This window comes from Trichosurus vulpecula, chromosome 2 (genome assembly GCF_011100635.1).
Source record: "Trichosurus vulpecula isolate mTriVul1 chromosome 2, mTriVul1.pri, whole genome shotgun sequence".
NCBI classification, from domain to species: Eukaryota; Metazoa; Chordata; class Mammalia; order Diprotodontia; family Phalangeridae; genus Trichosurus; species Trichosurus vulpecula.
The window spans coordinates 15,178,439-15,197,493 of NC_050574.1; the positions used below are offsets into that span (position 1 = coordinate 15,178,439).

General features: G+C 47.2%; 1 protein-coding gene across 2 annotated transcripts; it reads left to right on the plus strand.

Moving 5' to 3' along the window:
• Positions 1-1,604: 1,604 nt before the first annotated feature.
• On the plus strand, positions 1,605-11,406 carry SLC27A5 (solute carrier family 27 member 5). Of its 2 annotated transcripts, none has more exons than XM_036745343.1 (10): positions 1,605-2,304; positions 4,471-4,680; positions 6,955-7,113; positions 8,026-8,150; positions 8,425-8,619; positions 8,879-8,969; positions 9,124-9,340; positions 9,512-9,609; positions 10,354-10,484; positions 10,608-11,406. In XM_036745343.1, exons 1-10 carry the CDS (start codon positions 1,725-1,727, stop codon positions 10,782-10,784), a joined length of 1,983 nt encoding a protein of 660 aa, XP_036601238.1. In that variant the 5' UTR covers positions 1,605-1,724; the 3' UTR covers positions 10,785-11,406. The 2 variants fall into 2 exon arrangements, with proteins under 2 accessions (XP_036601238.1, XP_036601239.1); XM_036745344.1 differs by having other exon boundaries at positions 9,142-9,340.
• The last annotated feature ends 7,649 nt before the right edge of the window (positions 11,407-19,055 follow it).

Below are 19,055 nucleotides of genomic sequence, written 5' to 3' on the forward strand. Positions count from 1 at the left end.
GTGACTTGGGATAGCTGCACTGTCCTCTCTCCAGTTCCTGTGATGGTTACTTCCAAACCCTCTACCTCATTCCCTGTAGCTGCTGTTGGGGCAGAAGCTGGGCCAGGGAACCCCAGCCAGAGGCCAGCCGGCCCTCTCAGTGATCTGTCTGTTCATGTGCAGCTTGGGGCTTAGAGATGACTTAGGGTGACTGGGCAGGCAGGGTGAGATGGAGCTGGCCATAAAGGGGACCTTCCAAGAGAAAGAGCTGCCCTTCCCACCTGGCGACCAGCCCTTTGCAAGCCTCAGGTTGGAGTCTGAGGATGGTGCTGACTTGGTCCCTCTGGGGCTCTGAGGTCACTTATTCCCTGTCCCCTCAGGCTTCCTGAGTACTAGGGTTCAGCTAGAGACTGCCAGAATGTCAGAGCTGGAGGAGCCTCAGGGGCCTCTGGGCCCAGCCCTGCCTGAGCTGCACCAGGAGGAGAGCCCACCACCCCTGGGGTGGCCTGCCCCACTCTGGGACAGCTCTGGCTCCAAGCAAGTCCTTCTTGACATCTAGTCTGCATCAGCCTCTCTCCGCTTCCCTCACTGCACTTGGGGCTGCCCTCTGGGGCCCAGGAGAACCAGCTCCATCCTCACCACCCCCCCTCCTCTGGATGCCCTGAGATAGATCTCAAACAACCTTCCTCCAAAGGTTCCTTCCTCCAAACTACACTTCCTCTGAACTTTAGGCTGCCTTGAGATAGACAAATTGTCCCTTCAGGGGGAATGTGGCAGGGGGTGGGGGCAGGGTGAGAGAGACAGAGAGATAGTACACAACAGAGAAAGAGAGACACAGGGAGATAGAGAGAAGAGGCTAAAGAGAAAGAGATAGGATATCAGAAGTAGGAAGGACAGCAGGACAGAGATTGAGAGGGCAGGGCCTGAGCCACAGAGGCATAGACCAAGATCAGAGATTCTACGGAGTCATAAAGGGACCAAATGGGGAAAAGACCTGAGAGTGACCAAGAGACAGAGACAAGGAGAGTTGGAGGCATGTCTATTGATAAAGACAGGAATGGTGAGAGTCACAGATTGACAGAAAGACACAGAAATAATGAGGGCCAGGGAAAAGAGAGAGGGAAGGAGACACAGAGAGATTTAGGGACAGAAAGAGAGAGACAAAGACAGAGGCAGAAAGAGACAAACCAAGAGATACAGAGAGAGAGAGACAGACAGACAGAGAGACAGAGACAGAGACAGACAGAGAGAGAGAGAGAGAGACATACAGACAGAGAGACAGAGACAGACAGACAGACAGACAGAGACAGAAAGAGACAAACCAAGAGATACAGAGAGAGAGAGAGACAGACAGACAGAGAGACAGAGACAGACAGACAGACAGACAGAGACAGAAAGAGACAAACCAAGAGATACAGAGAGAGAGAGACAGACAGACAGAGAGACAGAGACAGAGACAGAGACAGAGAGAGAGAGAGAGAGAGAGAGACAGACAGACAGAGAGACAGAGACAGAGACAGAGAGAGAGACAGACAGACAGACAGACAGACAGACAGACAGACAGAGACAGACAGAGAGAGAGAGACCAATCAGGAAGGAGACACAGACAGAGCCAGAGAGAGGCAGGGGAGGTCCTTTGGGAGCCAAGGGCAGCTGCTTCTACAGCCTGGGTTAATCATTGGTGGCCAACCAGGCTCCCCCTTCCTGTGCCTGGGGCTCTCCTCCTCACTTCTCTGCTGTCAAGGATGGAGCTGAGGGTGACAGCCCTTCTCTTCCTTCTGCCTTCGGCAATGCTATGGCTGCTGCCGTGGCCATGGTCGTGGTTGTGGCTGATACCTACCATGGGGCTCCCGTGGCTTTCTCAATGGCTTCCAGAGTCCCTGGTCCAGAGCTTCCCAGCCTGGATCCGCTGGCTGCCAGAAGACATGGCCTTTATGGGCCACATGCTATACCTCAACTTGGCCCACAGGACTTCCCGCACATCCTTAGTGGACCTGCTTGAAGTCCGGGCCAAGGCTAATCCCGACCGGTTAATGGTGGTAGATACAGCCTCTGGCTGCCAGGTGAGCCTGGGGGAGATGGATCGCAAGAGCTGCCAAGTGGCCAGAGCCCTGGGCGCAGCCCTTCATGGGTCAGTGGGGCTGAAGGAAGGAGACGTGGCCTCCCTGTTTTTCCTCGGACCCCAAGGCATCTCCGCCCTCAGTCTCTGGTTTGGCCTCAGTAAGCTGGGCTGCCAGGTCGCCTGGATCAACCCCCATATCCGAGGGCCTCCCCTCCTCCACGCTGTGCTCAGTGCTGGCTCCTGCATCCTCGTGGCTGACCCAGGTAGGTCAGTGTGTGACAGAGCCCACCCATCCCAGAACCTGCCCTTCTGTCTGCTTGTGTTCCTGACCCTGGCTCTGCCTCTGTCCATGACTCTAATTCTGCCTCTTTCCCTGACCCTGGCTCTGCCTCTGTCCCTGACCCTGGTTCTGCCTCTGTCCCTGACCCTGGCTCTGCCTCTGTCCATGACCCTGGCTCTGCCTCTGTCCCTGACCCTGGCTCTGTCCCTGTCCCTAGTTCTGTCCCCATCCATGACCCTGGCTCTGCCTCTTCCCCTGACCCTGACTCTGCCTCTGTCCCTGACCATGGCTCTGCCTCTGTTCCTGTCTCTGTCCATCTCAGTTTCTTAGGCCATCTCAGGAGGAACACAGCTTCCAGGACAGGGAGTTGAGCCTGTCCTCCACCCTTGCCAGACTGTTCTCATCTCTGGGCACAACAGTCTAAGAACATCCATGAGCTGGAGAGCCTTCAGGGGAGGGCGTCCTGGGGAGTGAAGGGCCTGGAGACCATGGCACATGCAGATCAGTTGAAGAAACTATGGTGGTAAATAGTTCCTGGAGAAGAAAAGATTCAGGAGACATAAGAGCTCACTTCTCATTTTAAAAAATTTTTATTTTTAACATTAATTTATTTTTTCTTTTAAATTTACTTATTTTTAGTTTGCAACATTCAGTTCCTCAAGTTTTTGAGTTCCAAATTTTCTCCCCCTCCCTCTCCTCCCCACTCCCCACCCAAGATGGCATGCAATCCTATATAAGTTCTACATCTACCTTCACACTAAACATATTTTCACAATAGTCAAGTTTATAAAGAAGAACTATAACCAATGGGATGAACCATGAGAGAGAAGAAACGAAACAGAAACAAAACCAAAATCAAACAAACAAAAAGAGACCAAATAGTTTGCCTCAGTCTGCATTCACACTCCATAATTCTTTCTCTGGATGTACATAGCCTTTTCCAACATGAGTCTTTTGGAGCTGTCTTAGAACCTCGCATTGCTGAGAAGAGCCAAGTCTATTAAAGTTAGTCGTCACAGATACCGTGTGTCTGTAGTCACGTATAATGTTCTCCTGGTTCTGCTCCCCTCACTCAGCATCAGGTCATATAAGTCTTTCCAGGTTATTATGAAATCCATCTGCTCTTCATTTCTTATAGCCCAATAGTATTCCATTACATTCATATACCACAACTTGTTTAGCCATTCCCCAATTAATGGGCATCCCCTTGATTTCCAATTCTTTGCCTTCACAAAAAGAGCTGCTATAAATATTTTTGAACATACTGGTCCATTTCCCACTTGTATGATCTCTGGGATACAGCCCTACAAGTGGTATTGCTGGGTCAAAGGGTATGCACTTTTTTATAGCCCTTTGGGCAAATTAATATTAATTTTAAAAAATCTTGAGTCCCAAATTCTCCTCCTCCCTCCCCTACCCATTGAGAAGGCAATATGATATCAATTATACATATAAAGTCATGCAAAACATATTTCCATATTAGAGATGCTGCAGGAAAAAAGAAAAATAGAGAAAATGAAAAAAAAATCTGCTTTAATCTGCACTAGATTCCATCAGTTCTCTCCCTGGAGGTGGACTGCATTTTTCATCATGAGTTCTTTGGAACTGTCTTGGATCACTGTCTTGATCAGAGTAGCTAAGTCTTTCCCCATTCGAGTTTTTGAGGGTCTATCAGGCCCCAGAAGGCAGAACCAGGAGCAATGAGAATGAGGGGGAGGGCAGTGGCAAAGAGGCCCATTGAAGCTGGAGGGCAGAAGAAGTCCCCAAGTGGAATGTACTGAGCTTCCCATCCCAGGAGGTGTTCAAGCAGGGGCTAAATGTTGCCCTGTCAGGAATGCAGTAGAGAGCTCTCTTCCTCAGGCACAGGTTGGATTAGATGGCCAGGAAGGTCTCTTTAAGCTCAGAGATCCTGGGTCTCACGAAGTCTTTGGATCTCTCAATCGCCAGATGTCTCATTCTCTGAATCTCACTCTCTTTGCCCCTACTCCTCTCTCTCTCTCTCTGTCTCTCTCTGTCTGTCTCTGTCTCTGTCTCTGTCTCTCCCTCTCTCTCTTCCCCCCCCCCATTTTCTCAGACTCTGAGTCTCTTTGTGGCTCTTTCTGCAACTCCATGCCTCAGTTTCCCTGGGTAACACTGCCTTCCTTTTCAGAGCTACAGGAGGCTGTGGAGTCCATTGCTCCAGAGTTGATGGTCAAGGGTGTCCGGTGCTTCTACCTGAGCTCCACATCTCCCACAAAGGGTGTGGAGCCCCTGAAGGACCACATAGAGGCAGCCTCCTCTGATCCAGTGCCCCGCCAGATTCGAGCTGGAGTCACCTCTAAAAGCCTGGCTCTCTTCATCTACACTTCTGGGACCACTGGTGAGGAAGGCTTCTCTGACCAGCACTCATCCTCTGACCCCCTAACACCCATTTCTCTGCCTCCTGGTCCCCCATCTTCCCCCTATCCAATGGTTTGGGAGAGCTTTGACCAATGCCTCCTGTAGAAGGAGGGGTTGTAGTTGGCACTTAAAAGAAGCCAGGAGGCAGAGATGGGGAGGGAGAGTATTCCAGGAATAGGGGACAGACAGAGAAAATGCCTGAAAGTGTTTTGTGTGTGGAATGACCGGGAGGCCAGGGTTGCTGCCTGCCTCAGTGTGTGTACATGTATATGGGGGGAGGTTAAGGGGGAAGCAGACTGGAAAGTGTGTATGGGGTAAGGAGCAGGTTGGGAAGCACTTTGAATACCAGAAGGTTTGTATTTGATCCTGGACGGAGTAGGGAGCCCTTGGAGTTTATTGATCAGCAGACCTATGCTTTAGGATAAAGAGTTTAGTGGCTGAATGGCGTGTGGATCAGAGCGGACAGGCACTTGAGGCAGGCAGATTCCCCCACCCCCACCCCCGCTCTCCGCCGCAGGCTATTGTAATAGGGCAGTTGGTGGGGGGTTAGAGAGGAAGATGATGAGTTCAGTTTTGGAAATTTTGAGGTTAAGGTGTCTCCTGGACATCCAGTTGGAGATGTCTGAAAGGCCATTGGCAATGCGAGACTGGAGGTCAGCAGAGAGGTGGGGCAGGATGGGCAGAAGGGCGGATCCTCCGCATAGAGACGCTGCCCTGTGTTTATCTCTCCTGCCTTTCTGTCCGTGTCTCCTTCTCCCCGATCCTGCCTCCTTACTTCTCTCTGTGCCCATCGCCGAGTTCTTCCCTTCTGTCCCTCATTGTCTTTCAATGGTCACCCCCATAAGTGGCTCTCAAGCCCTACTCTGTAACTCATTTCCTTATTACTGTCAGTGGGATCACCAGCCTCCCAGCCCCCCATGCTTGAAGCCCAGGAGTCATCGTGGACTTCTCTCTCTCTCTCTCAGCCCCATATCCAAGCTCTAAGACTTCACCTCTGCAAGTCTCCCCGCCATTCCCCCTTCTGTCCTCTGCCGCTGCCCCTCCCGGGCAAAGAATCTCATCACATCACCAGGACTACAGCAGTAGCTGCTGAGGGGTTCGCCTGGCTGCCCCAGTGCCTCCCCACTCTAGCCCACCCTCCATTTAGCCACTATAAAGCCCAGGTTTGATTATGTCACCTCCTACCCTCTACTCTAGAACCTCCAGCGGCTCCCTATTACCTCCAGGATCAGAAAGGCTTTTACGGCCCTTCAGAACCCGGCCCCTCTCTGCCTTTGTCTGCTTCCTAGATCTTCCGCCTTTCGTGTCCTCTGCAGAACGGCGACACCGACTTCCTCCGCGTTTCTAGCACTAGACATTCCAGCTACTAACTCATTTGGTGCATTTTCTCTGGCTGTCCCTGCATGGCTGGAATCGTCCCCCTCCTCATTTTTTCCCCCTGACTTCCTTCGAGTCTCAGGGCATGAAGCCATCACAGCGCATCTCTGGGCAAGAAGTCAGGAAGACCTGAGTTCAAATCCAGCCTCAGACACTTTCTAGCTGTGTGACCCTGGGCTACTCAGTTAAATTCTGCCTACCTCAGTTTGCTCAACTGTAAAATGTGGATGATAACATAGTACCTCCTAGGGTTGTTATGTGGATCAAATGGAATAATAATTATTAAGCACTCAGTACAACGCCTGGTACACAGTAAGAGCTACATAAATGTTACCTATTATTAAAAGGGCAGATATGGGTACTATCCACTGATAGAGTGCCAGGCCTGGAGTTAGAAAGATTCATCTTCATGAGTCAAAATCTGGCCTCAGACACCTACCACCTCTGTGACCCTGGCCTAGTCATTTAATGCCGTTTGCCTCAGTTTCCTCATCTGTAAAATGAGCTGGAGAAGGAATTGGCAAACCACTCCGGGATCTTTGCCAAGAAAACCTCAAATGGGGTCAGGAAGAGTCGGACTGCAACGGAGGTGGTTGAATAACAACCACGATCATTGAAATCCTTCCTTCTAGAGGAAGACTCTCCTGATCCTCCTTAATGCTAGCCCCTCACCCCTGTTGACTGTTTCCAATTAATCTCGTCTCTAGCCAGTCTGTGCTCAGTTTCACAGCTGCTGCCCCATTAGCCAACTTGCTGCTTTACAGCTGTTCTCTTTATCCCCAGTGCTTAGCCCAATACCCAGGATGCATCAGGCACCTGACCCGTGCTTGTAACCTGACTGAGTTGGCCTCTTTCTTTGCACATGCCCACCAAACAGGACTCCCCAAGCCAGTGATCTTGAACCACAATCGGGTATGGATGATATCATTATCCCTGAGAGCTTTTGGGGTCCGGCAGAATGACGTCTTCTACACAGCACTTCCCCTCTACCATGTTTCTGCCTTGCTGATTGGCATCATGGGCTGCATGGAGCTAGGTGAGGGCCTCTGGGATGGCAGCCTCTGGGCTTGTTAAGGGGCAGTGGAACCCAGCAGGAATCCTGGCTGAGTTATTTACTCAAGCCTAGTTTATCTTGGACAAGTCCCTTCCTTGGATTTTGTGGGCCTTGGTTTCCCCATTTATCAAATGAGGAGCCTGGATGTGATGGTCTCCAAGTTCCTTAAGTTCCCAGCCCTATGTTCCTATCCATGATTGGACCAGGTCACCTGGACTACTGCCACAGCCTCCTTCCAGGCTTCTGTCGCTCTAAACTGTCTCAGTTCACCAGCAGTGGCCAGAGCCCCCTTCCTCAAGCCCAGTACTGATTGTTAGGGTTTATCACCTGCATTTGGGGTTGGGGGAAGGGCATAGAAACTCTGTCTCATGACTTGGGCTGAGTCCTGAGAAACCAAGGAAGACCAGATTTCCTAGACTATGTGGGAGATAAGACTAGGAGACATGTAAGTCACTTGATATGTGACATGACCACTTCCTATCACTTTTCTGGGAACTTTTGGGTGCCTCCTCTGCCACCCAGGTGGGTAGGTAGGGTACTGGGAAGATGATTCCCCTCAGTCTTTCTGCCTGTTTGGTGGCACTGCTCTTTAGGGAGCTAATCTCTGCCCTGGGCTGCTCTAAGGGGGAGCTTGGCCATCCTCAGGTGCAGGGCAGAAACATCAGCCCTCCTAGGAGGGGGGACACCAGACCCCAGTATCTATGGTCCCCTGGTTGCTGCTCTGGTGCCTGTGTTATGCCTTACCCCCCATATCCTAACCTCCAGAGACCCCACAAAGGAAATGGGTTGAAGAGGCTGGGAATACAGGAGTGCAGGATGGGTGTTGAGGGCTTGGGTATAGTTGGAGATGCTGCAAGAGGCTGATAATCTGACTAGCCCTCCTCCCCGGCCCAGGGTGCACCTGTATCCTGGCCCCAAAGTTCTCAGCTTCAAGGTTTTGGGATGACTGTCGGAAGTATGAGGTGACGGTCATCCAGTACGTTGGAGAGGTCCTTCGCTACCTGTGCAGCAAACCTGAAGTGAGTGAGATTCTCCCTGTGCAGGTTAGCCCAGGGGAGACCACAAATCCTTCATCATCCCCAGATAAAACCTAGGGTGACTCTTGCCCATGGAAATATAGAGAAGACTTCTGCCCACATTAACACAGGGTAAGATTCCTTTCAGGCAAATCCAGGCTAGATACTATCTACTCATCCTAAGGGAGACCCTTCCCCAAATCAGCCCATTAGTGACCCAAGAGAGGAACCTTCCCAACCTCAACCCCCTGGGTGACCTTGGGCCTGCTGTCTGCAGCAACCCTGTGATCGAGAGCATAAGGTACGATTGGCTGTAGGAAATGGTCTTCGGCAAGAGGTCTGGAAACAGTTCCTGCAGCGCTTTGGGCCCATTCGGATCTGTGAGTTCTACGGCTCCACAGAGGGGAATATTAGCTTCATTAACTACACTGGACGTTTGGGGGCTGTAGGCAAGAGCAGCCCTCTGCTTCAGGTGAGCAGAATCCCTCCACTCCCTACCCTAACCACCACAGACTATCCACCCTGAGGTTCCACTACTGGGAGATGCTGAGACCTCTGTCCTTTGAACCTTGACCCAGCAGCAGATTGCTGGCTCTCGGCCCCTGTGACCCACAACCTTGAGGAGCTCCTCTCAAGTTCTTACCCAGTGCTTGGCACCTAGTAGGCAGTTAATAAATCTGCATTCCATTTTCTGTCTCCCTTTCCCACACCTTTCTCCTTGCTTTCCTCAGTTGCTCAAACCCTTTGAGCTCATCCAGTTTGACACTGAGACAGAGAAGCCGGTTCGGGACAAGAAGGGTCATTGCATCCCAGTGAGACCTGGTAGGAGGGCCAAGGCTGGAAGCCAGGCTACGGGGCTGGGGTAGGAGGGAAGAACAATAGCCGCCTCTTAGCAGAGAGACTCATCAGCCCAGCCCCTTTGCAGTCCCAGAGACTTGCCACAAATGCCTTCCCTGCCTCTGTTTCTCTTCCATAGTTCTATCTCCCTCTCTAGGGGAAACAGGACTGCTGGTATCACCTGTCACCAGCTTCTCCCCCTTCCTGGGGTACCTTGGCTCACCAGAGCACACAGAAAAGAAGCTGCTCCGGGATGTATTGCAGCCAGGAGATGTCTACTTCAATTCTGGGGACTTGCTGTCTAGGGACTCAGATGGCTTCCTCTACTTCCAAGACCGTATTGGTGACACATTCCGGTCAGGGAAAAGACCTTCTGGCCTGGGGCTGGGGGAGAAAGGAGTTCAGGTTTTGATGGGAAGAGGTGGGCTGTTTCCCACTGAGAAGGATGTCAGATCCAGTGTGATTTCTGGTCTGGGAGCAGGGGTCTCCTGAGGGACCCAGAAAGACACCCTCTTGTGTCCCCACAGCTGGAAGGGAGAGAATGTGTCTACAAGGGAGGTGGAAGGTATGTTGTCCTTGGTGGACTTCCTGGAGGAGGTGAATGTCTACGGTGTTCCTGTACCTGGTGAGAAGGGCTAGAAGGGAGAAGTGCCATCCCCTCAAAAGTGAGAACTCAGGGCTGCTTGGATAAGTCCATGGGGGGAAGGAGTGGTCCTTGAGCTCCAGCCTGGCCTAATGCTACCACAGGAGCTGTCTGCTCTAGAGGAAGTGTCTCACCCCTGTTGCAGGTGAAGACAGAAAACACCAGTGACTGGTCTGGCCTGGGTGAAAAACACCAGCTGAGGGGAAGGGAGGTTGATTATGATTTTCACTGAATTCATCTCCGGCTCTTCAGAAAGGGAGGGGAGGATAGGCCAGGACCCTGGAGGGTCTTTTGTTTTTTCCTGCCAGAAGAAAGTTTGTCTTCAAAACCCATCATGACATCAAGGACAGGGCTCACTTTTGAGGGATGGTCACTGGAGGTCAGGGTGGTTTCTGATCTGGGAACAGGGATCTTCTAAGGAACCAAGGTGGCATTGACCCAGAAAGACACTCTCTTCTGTCCCCACAGCTAGAAGGGAGAGAATATGTCTACACGGGAGGTAGAGGGTGTGTTGTCCTTGGTGGACTTCCTGGAGGAGGTGAATGAGAGGCCTTTTGTGATATTGTCTCCTTCCTGGATAGTCAGAAGCCCGAGAATCTTAGACCTGGCCCATGCTTGGGGAAGGAGCTCCCAGGCTGGGTTGGGAGGACAGCAAAGAGATGACCAGATGGGAGCAAGTCTGCCCCATCCTCTCCTCAGCCCCAGTGACCCACTGCATCCCCACAGGTTGTGAGGGGAAGATCGGGATGGCAGCTGTGCGGCTGAGACCTGGAAAAGCATTTGATAGCCGGAAACTACACAGCTTCATTCAAAAGGCACTCCCTGTCTACGCTGTCCCACACTTCATTCGGATCCAGGTGAGCGGCTAGCCTGGGAGACATGGAAGTGCTTGGAAATCATAGGAAAAAGAAAGAAAGGGGCTATGATTAAGGGGTAGAGATTTGGGGTCACCCTCGTTGACTCTTCTTTCCCTTCCCCAGGACTCCTTGGAGACCACAGGCTCATTTAAGCTCATTAAGTCTCGACTGGTTCGGGAGGGTTTTGACTTGAGTGCCATCTCTGACCCCCTGTATGTGTTGGACAGCAAATCCAAGACCTTCCAGCCACTGACGCCAGATTTGCACCGCGCCATCTTAGATGGAAGCTTCCAGCTGTGATGCCTGACTCTAAACCCCAAGGCATTCACAGGGACCCCTGAACCAAAACTTCCAGGTCCTATCCAGCCGGGTGACTACACACTCCCTACCTAACTCATGCCTCAGGTTATCTCTACATGGTTGGGGGGAGGGAGGTGAAGGAATCCTTAACTATTTTAGAGGATAACTTTTCTAGCATCAGGTCACTTTGGTGAGGATGTGGAGGCAGGGAATCCACCAAGTTTATCCCCCTTGGCTCTATTCTCATTTTGGTGAGAGCAGCCAAATAGCAACCCTCCTATGCTCCCCAAATGTCCTCACAGGAACCTCTGTCTCAGAGCTTGGGACAACACAGGGGACAAAAAATAAACATGAAACCATCTTTGACCTTAAGAAGTTTCGGATCTAAAATTCCAATACTGGGAGCAAAAAGGAAGAGGAAGAAGGGACCAGTGAGGTGGTAATGAGGATGGTGGGGCTAATGGTGATAGGGATGAGGAGAAGAATGACAATGGTGGTAATGGGGGTGTAGCTGAAGATGAGGATGCTGCTGCTCCTAAAACTGGCATTTCTGTATTGCTTATTCAGGTTTTTTGGTTACAAAGTTCTCCATATACGTAACATGCATGAGCACATTTCCGACTTTGCCAAGCAGTGATGTGGAATCCTTCTTACTGTCAGGCAGGCTAGGTAATGTTTCTACACTGTTCTGCATACATCACACCATTTGGTCTCCACATCAGTGATACACTGTGCCTATAACCCTCTAATTCTTGGAGAGCACCTTTTATAACTCATCTCATTTGATCCTCACCATATCCCTATGAGGTGGGTACTAGAGGTATTGATATCTCCATTTTCTGTATGAGAAACCGAGGCTCAGAGAGATGAAATGGTTTATGCTAGTAAGAGTCAGAGACAGGATTTGAACCCAGATCTCACTTAGTGCCTCTGAGCACATGAAGAAGCTTACCAGAACCAGTCCCACTGATGTCAAGTTCTCCATATCTCAGTAGACCAAGACACATTGCAAGGGCTTTCTTACTGTGGCAGGTGAAAGATGAAATGACTGAGTAAACACCCGTTGGGGCTTCCGACAATATCAGTTTATTGAGCAATGCATGTCAATTGCCTAATTAATTGGACCAGACCTCCTCAGCTTAGGTCTGGACCTTGAATACAGGGGGAGACAGACTTTGATGCACTAAAAACAATTAATCAAATAAGACCCATTAATTAACCAGGACACAACATTAGGTAGTCCAATTTGTAATTGGAGGATAGATTAGGGAGGAGGAGAGCAAACTGGTGCAATTCCCTGAAAGTAGAGAAAGGGTTTTCCCATTTCTCCAGGATGTCCATATTCAATCAAAGCAACAGGGAAACAATAAATGATTGACCAGTGTGGGGCCAGTTTTCAGTAAAGATATATGACATATCTTACTTGAGACGTAAAAGTGTGAGAAAACTTATATCAGTCTTCTGTTCTGACTGGGTTTCTGATCAGCATAACCTAAGTTATTAATTAACACTCTCTAAGCAGCTGGTATGGCAGACAGATGGTGCGGTGGAGAGAACGCTGGGCCTGGACTCAGGAAGATCTGAGTTCTAATCTGATCTCAGACATTTACTAGCTGTGTGGCCTTGACCAAGTCACTTAACCCTATTTGCCTCAGTTTCCTTATCTGTAAAATGAGCTAGAGAGGGAAATGACAAACCCCTCCAGTATCTTTGCCAAGAAAATCCCAAATGGGCTCACAGAGAGTCAAACATGACTGAATAATAACAAAAAAAAGCTGGGGTGGGGGAGGTGGGGAGTCCAATTTTCCAGCCACACCAGGGGTAGGTTCAAACAGTGCAACAAAGTTTTCTCCCAATTCCCACAATTAATGAAGTTTTCTCACAAGAGAGAAATTAGACTAGACACATAATTGAATAAAAAGGGACCTGAGCTCACTCCAGAATTGAGTCACAAGACAGAGTCAGCGCGGTTCACTTAACTCCCATTATCACTTGCTATTCTAATTCCCTCAATTATCTTACTGCTATTTCTGAGCCTACTAAAGTTCCAGATGAAGGGTGACCTCCAGCCCCAAACTCTGTCCCTTAGCTAGGCTTGGGGTCTGTCACCAGCAGGTCCCCCAACCTGAACAAGAACCCCTCTTCAGTATGTACCAGCTCTCAGTTTCCCCATCTGTAAAATGAGGCAGCTGGACCAGGTGATTTCCAAGGTCCCTTCCAGCTCGAAAACTTGGGATTCTGGGATTCCTAAACAAGGAGAGGCAGTGAATCCTAAGCCTCTCCTTTCCCCTTACAATTCAGAGACAGCACAATGAGGGGAGGAGTGACTGCCTTTCAGATCTAGAGTCTGTCTTGTCCAAACTCCCATGGTGAACATGGAGAGGGAAGTCATCCTTCCATTCATGGAGAGAGGTCTCAGGCCCCTGTAGGGAGGCCTCCTTAGTCAGTGACCACTGCCCATGGTGGGAATTACATGTGTTGGGGGCAGGGCAGGTCATCTCCCTATGCCCATGATTCTGAGTTGTGAGGTCCCACTGTGCTCCTCCCTTCTTCCCAGCTCTAGCTAACCTCTCCTCACTATGCATCAGACTTTCCAGTCCACACTGTTCCACAGCCATCAGATCCCTTCCTGCAGGGTACATAGTGTTTCCCCTACCCCCACCATGAGCCCTCTACCCTTGTCCCCTATGAAGCTAGGCTCCCAGGTCAGTGAATCTTTCAGAGTATTCCCCATACACTGGTGAAGCTGGAGAACTAGGCAGCTCTACACACTCCAGCTGGGACCTTGTAACTGACCTGAGATTCCTAGGTCAAACTTAATTTTATCTAAGGGGAAACTGAGGACCAGAAGAGGGAAGGAACTTGCCCAGACTAGGTCAAAGATGGTTCAGTTACCAGGGTTCCTGGGAAGCCCACAAAGGGGAATGAGGAGGTGATTTCCCCTCTAGCTTCCTAATCTTGCACACGAGTCTTGTTTCTCTCTACTCCCAGGCCACTGATTTTACCAGTATTTCTTCTCCTCTTAGCATTGTGGAGGACAGCCCCCAGAGACTCCAGTCCCACTAATGCTACACGAATTCTCTGGGGAATGAGCCCCTAGGCTCATGTGTGGGAGGGACTGGGCTTGTCCCTAACCTGCTAACTCGGTGCCAATTGCCTCAGAGCAAAGAATTCCACTTTGAGCCAGCCAGGGCCCAAAGGCTTAGCTGCCTCCAGGCTGCACCCAGAACCATTGGAATCGAGGTCCACCACCTCCACTCCACCCTGATTTTATGGAAGAAGAGTTATGGAGAAGATAATAGGGTATGATGTTTGGAGTAAAATGCTGGAGACTGTATTATGAGGGCAGAGTTTATAATTTCAAAGAGGATCCTATATATGTCTGAAAGGTTCAGAACTGCAAGATATAAGTAATCTTCAAAGTAGGAGGCAGAAGAATCAAAGCATATATTTAGGTTCCACAGTAACCAACCCACGAACCAGCATCCCCATTTTGATATTTTGATCAAAAGCTTCCAGGCCCAATAAGTACGCCTCACAAGAGTAACCAGGAGGCCAGAGAGAAGCATGATGGTATAAAGCAAAATCATATACATGCTTCCCCTTTATGGTAAAAAGATTACCCGCTGGCCTCAAGTCCTTGTTCAGCACTCCTCAATCCACTCGTAGGTCAGCTCTGCTACTGGCAGTTCCTGCTTCAGCTTCAGCTGTAGCTGTAGCAGCCTCTGGCTCCAATGGAAGCTGTTTTTAACCGTCCGGCTTCTGCAGGGGGTGGGGGGGGTGTAAGGTACACGGGGAAAGCACAGGTTCTTTCAATCTGCTTAAGCAAGGTGAAGGGGTTGACTGGGAAAGCACAGGTTCTTTCGATCTGCTTAAGCAAGGGAAGCAAGGTGAAGGGGCCGACAAGCTTACTCCAATCCAACATACAAACAGCATTCAGTTAGTTCAGGGGAAAAAGCCAAACTATTCAAGGGCACTTGTTGACTAAGTGCTAAGGAGCCCATTTTTGGTTACTAACACAGACTCACAGGCCAAGTTTGGCTGGACCATCATCAGGAAAGTGTATCTTAGGACTTAAATGTGGGAAGTGTCTGGCATAGACACAGGAAAGGAACAAAATGAATAAAAAAGTATTTAAGTGCTTCCTATGTGCCAGGCATTATGCTAAGCCCTGGGGATAAGGAAGTGAGTCAGTCTCTGGCCTCAAGCAGCTTATGTATTAATGTATGATGATAACACATGTAGGGCAGTGGTGGTCAGGGAGCGGTGTTTTGGTCGGGGAAGTCACAGGGATGATGGAGTCTGAGAGCGGCAGATTGGCATGTCCTCCCTTACTTCAGCTAGGTAGGTTGCACTGTGGATTAAGAGCTGGGCTTTGAATGAGGAAGATGAGTTAAAATTCAGTCTGACACTTATTAGCTGTGTAAAGGGGAGCCATTGAGCCTCTGTTTTTCTGTTTCTTCAGCTATAAACTAGATGGAATAACAGCAGCTAACTCACGGGATTGTTCTTCAGTTCAAATGAGACATTATTTATTAAGCCTTTAGCATGGTGTCTAGTATATAGTAGGTGCTTAATAAAGGTTTATTCTTTTTTACTTCCTTCCCCTTGGCCTGATTTACATATTCAAAACAAAGCTTCTTAAAAGTCCAAGCTGGTAAAAAAAATACTGTTGACACCATTTAACTGGGTTATGGCTAAAGTAATTTTAAAATATGAATGCAGTATTAGATAATGGGGTCATAAATATAAGGAACACAAGGATTTAGATAAATTAGAAAGAGCTACATGAGAACTCCCCCTTTTGCCTCTCAATGTAAATTGTTTCCTTTTCTGTCCTAAGAATCATTCTGGTGATCATTTTTAGGACTATGTTCAGCTTAGCATAGTAAATTATCCTTGGCTGTAAGCTTGGCCTTTTAGAATATTACATTCTATGATCTCCATTCATTTATAACAGAAGCTACCAGATTTTGTGTGATCTTGATTGTAACCCCATGTTCTTCAGTCAGGGAGAGAATTGAATGTGCCTCCCTTGGTGCTCACTATCCATTGGGAAATTGACAAGAAGTATGATGCCCTCTCTCATTGAAGAGCTTCCCAATATCAATGAGAAAGTTGATTCACTGAGAACCCCTCTTATATTCCAATCAGTATTAATCAAGTCGAAATGATTCCATAGAGGTAGTGATTATAATTTCTGTATGTCAGATCCCAGAGCTGCGAGCTTCAGATTGTAAGATAACTTAAGTTAACTAGAGGCCCCCCACACTTGTTTTTCCTTGTCATGGTGAGCAAGCCCAGTGTGGTGGAGGTGACTCAGCTACATTGAAATTCCCTCAATTTTATTATTAGTATTTTTTAGGTATTTAAAATTTTTTTTTCATTTTATTTTCACCCAGTTACATGTAAAAACAATTACCATTCATTTTCAAAACTTTGAGTTCCAAATTCTCTCCTTCCTCCCTCACCATCCCTCCTCATTGAGAAGGCAAGTAGTTTGATATAGGTTATACATGTATAGTCATACAAAACATAGCCATAATAGTCATGTTGTGAAAGAAAACACAGACAAAAAAAAAAGCCAAGCTAAAGAAAAATAAAGTTTAAAAAAGGCAGGCTGCAATCTGTATTCAGATACCATCAGTTCGGTCTCTGTGGATGGACAGCATTTTTCATCTCAAGTCCTTCAGAGTTGTCTTGGATTGTTGTATTACTAAGAATAGCTAATTCATCCACAGCTGATCATATTACCATATTTCTGTTATTTTGTACACAGTATGTGTCACTTTGCCTCAGCCCATGCAAGTCTTCCCAGGTTTTTCTGATAGGATCCTGCTTATTTCTTATAGTACAATAGTGTTACATCATAATCACATACCACAACTCATTCAGCCATTCCCCAATTGATGGGCATCCCCTTAATTTCTAATTCTTTGCCCCCAGAAATGGCCTGCTACAAATATTTCTCTTTATATACAAGGCCCTTTCCTTTTTGTTTTTTAATCTCTTTTGGGATGCAAACCTAGTAGCAATATTGCTAGGTCAAAGGATATGCATGGTTTTACAGCCCTTTGGGCATGGTTCCAAATTGCCCTACAGAATGGTTAAATAAGTTCACAATTCCACCAACAGTGCATTAATGTCTCATTTTTCCCACATCCCATCCAACATTTGTCATTTACCCTTTCTGTCCTACTAGCCAATTTAATAGGTATGAGGTAGTACCTCAGAATTGTTTTAATTTGCATTTCTCCAATCAATAGTGAGTTAGAGTACTTTTCATTTTGTCTATAGATAGTTTTGATTGCTTCATCTGAAAACTGATCATATATTTTGATCACTTATCAGTTGGGGAATGGCTTTTATTTTTATAAATTTGACTTGGTTCTCCCTATGTTTGAGAAATGAGGCCTTTATCAGAGAAATTTGCTTCAACATTTTTTTCATAGTTGCTATTGCTAACTGTATTTCCCTCCATCCTATTCCCCCCTTCCCATTTATTCTATTCTTTCTCTCCTTTTACCGTGTACCTCCTCAAAAGTATTTTGCTTCTGACTACCCCCTCTCTCAATCTGCACTCTATCCCTTCTATCACCCCCTGCTTCTCTTATCCCCTTCCCCTCCTACTGTCCTGAAGAGTAAGATAGATTTCTATACCCAGTTGAATGTGTATGTTATTCCATCTTTGAGCCAATTCTGATGAAAGTAAGGTTTACTAACTCACCCTCACCTCCCCTTCTTCCCTTCCACTGTAAAAGCTTTTGTTTGCTTCTTTTATGTGAGATAATTTACCCCATTCTGCCTCTCCCTTTTCCTTTCTCCCACTACATTCTTTCTCACCCCTTAATTTTATTTTTTACATATCATCTCTTCACATTCAACTCAGAACTTTACCCTCTGTCTATATTTACTCCTTCTGACTACCCTAATAATGAGAAATGTCTTATGAATTACAAATATTATCTTCCCATGTAGGAATGCAAAGAGTTTAACCTCATTAAGGCCCTTATTATTTCCCTTTCCTGTTTACCTTTTTATGCTTCTCTTGAGTCTTGTATTTGAAAGTCAAGTTTTCTATTTAGTGCTGGTCTTTTCATCAAGAATGCTTGAAAGTCCTCTATCTCATGGAATATCTTTTTTTTTCCCTGAAGGATTATACTCGGTTTTGCTGAGTAGGTGATTCTTGGTTGTAATCCTAGCTCCTTTGCCCTCATAACATCCTATTCCAAGCCCTCTGATTCTTTAATGTAGAAGGTGACCAATCTTGTGTTATGTTGACTGTGGCTCTACCATACTTGAAATGTTTCTTTCTGAATACTTGCAATATTTTTTCCTTGACCCGAGAACTCTGGAATGTGGATATAATATTCCTGGCATTTCATTTTGGGATCTCTTTCAGGAGGTTATTGGTGGATTTTTTCAGTTTCTATTTTGCTTTCTCATTCTAGAATATTAGGGCAGTTTTCCTTGATAATTCCTTGAAGGATCATGTCTAGACTCTTTTTTTTGATCATGGCTTTCAAGTAGTCCAATAATTTTTAAATTATCTCTCCTGGATCTATTTTCCAGGTCACTTGTTTTTCCAATGAGATATTTTACATTGTCTTCCATTTTTTCATTCTTTTGGTTTTGTTTTATTGTTTCTTGATTTTTCATAAAGTCATTAGCTTTCATTTTCTCCATTCTAATTCTTAAGGAATTATTTTCTTCAGTGAACCTCTGGACCTCTTTTTCCATTTGGCCAATTCTGCTTTTTAAGGGATTCTTTTCTTCATTGGCTTTTTGGACCTCTTTTACCATTTGGCCTAGTCTGTTTTTTAAGGTTTTATTTTCTTCCTCATTCTTTTGTCTCCTTTACCAAGCTGTTGTCTCCTTTTTCATTATTTTCTTGCATCACTCTCTTCCTCTCTTATTTGATTTCCAGAATTATTTTTGAGCTCTTTCATGACTTGAGACCAATTCATATTTTTTCTTGGAGGCTTTGGATGTAGGAGCATTGACTTCATTGTCTTCTTCTGAGCATGTATTTTGGTCTTCTTTGTCACCATAATAATTTTCTATAGTCATATTTTTCCCCATTATTTGCTCATTTTCCCAGCCTATTACTTGCCTTATTAAAATAAAGCTCTGTTTCCAGTGTGGAGGGTGTACTGTCCCAAGCTTCATGGGTTTTGGGCAGCTGTTTTCAGGGATACTTCTAGGGACCTGTAAGTTTTCAGTTCTCTCAAGGTGATATGATCTAAGGAGAGGTGGTTACTATTCTCCTGG

Excerpts from the sequence above, each read along its gene's own strand:
- SLC27A5 (XM_036745343.1), top strand. The coding sequence starts at position 1,725 with ATGGAGCTGAGGGTGACAGCCCTTCTCTTCCTTCTGCCTTCGGCAATG. Across the intron at positions 9,610-10,353 it reads CTACGGTGTTCCTGTACCTG|GTTGTGAGGGGAAGATCGGG; the intron begins GTGAGAAGGGCT and ends GCATCCCCACAG. Across the intron at positions 10,485-10,607 it reads CACACTTCATTCGGATCCAG|GACTCCTTGGAGACCACAGG; the intron begins GTGAGCGGCTAG and ends TCCCTTCCCCAG.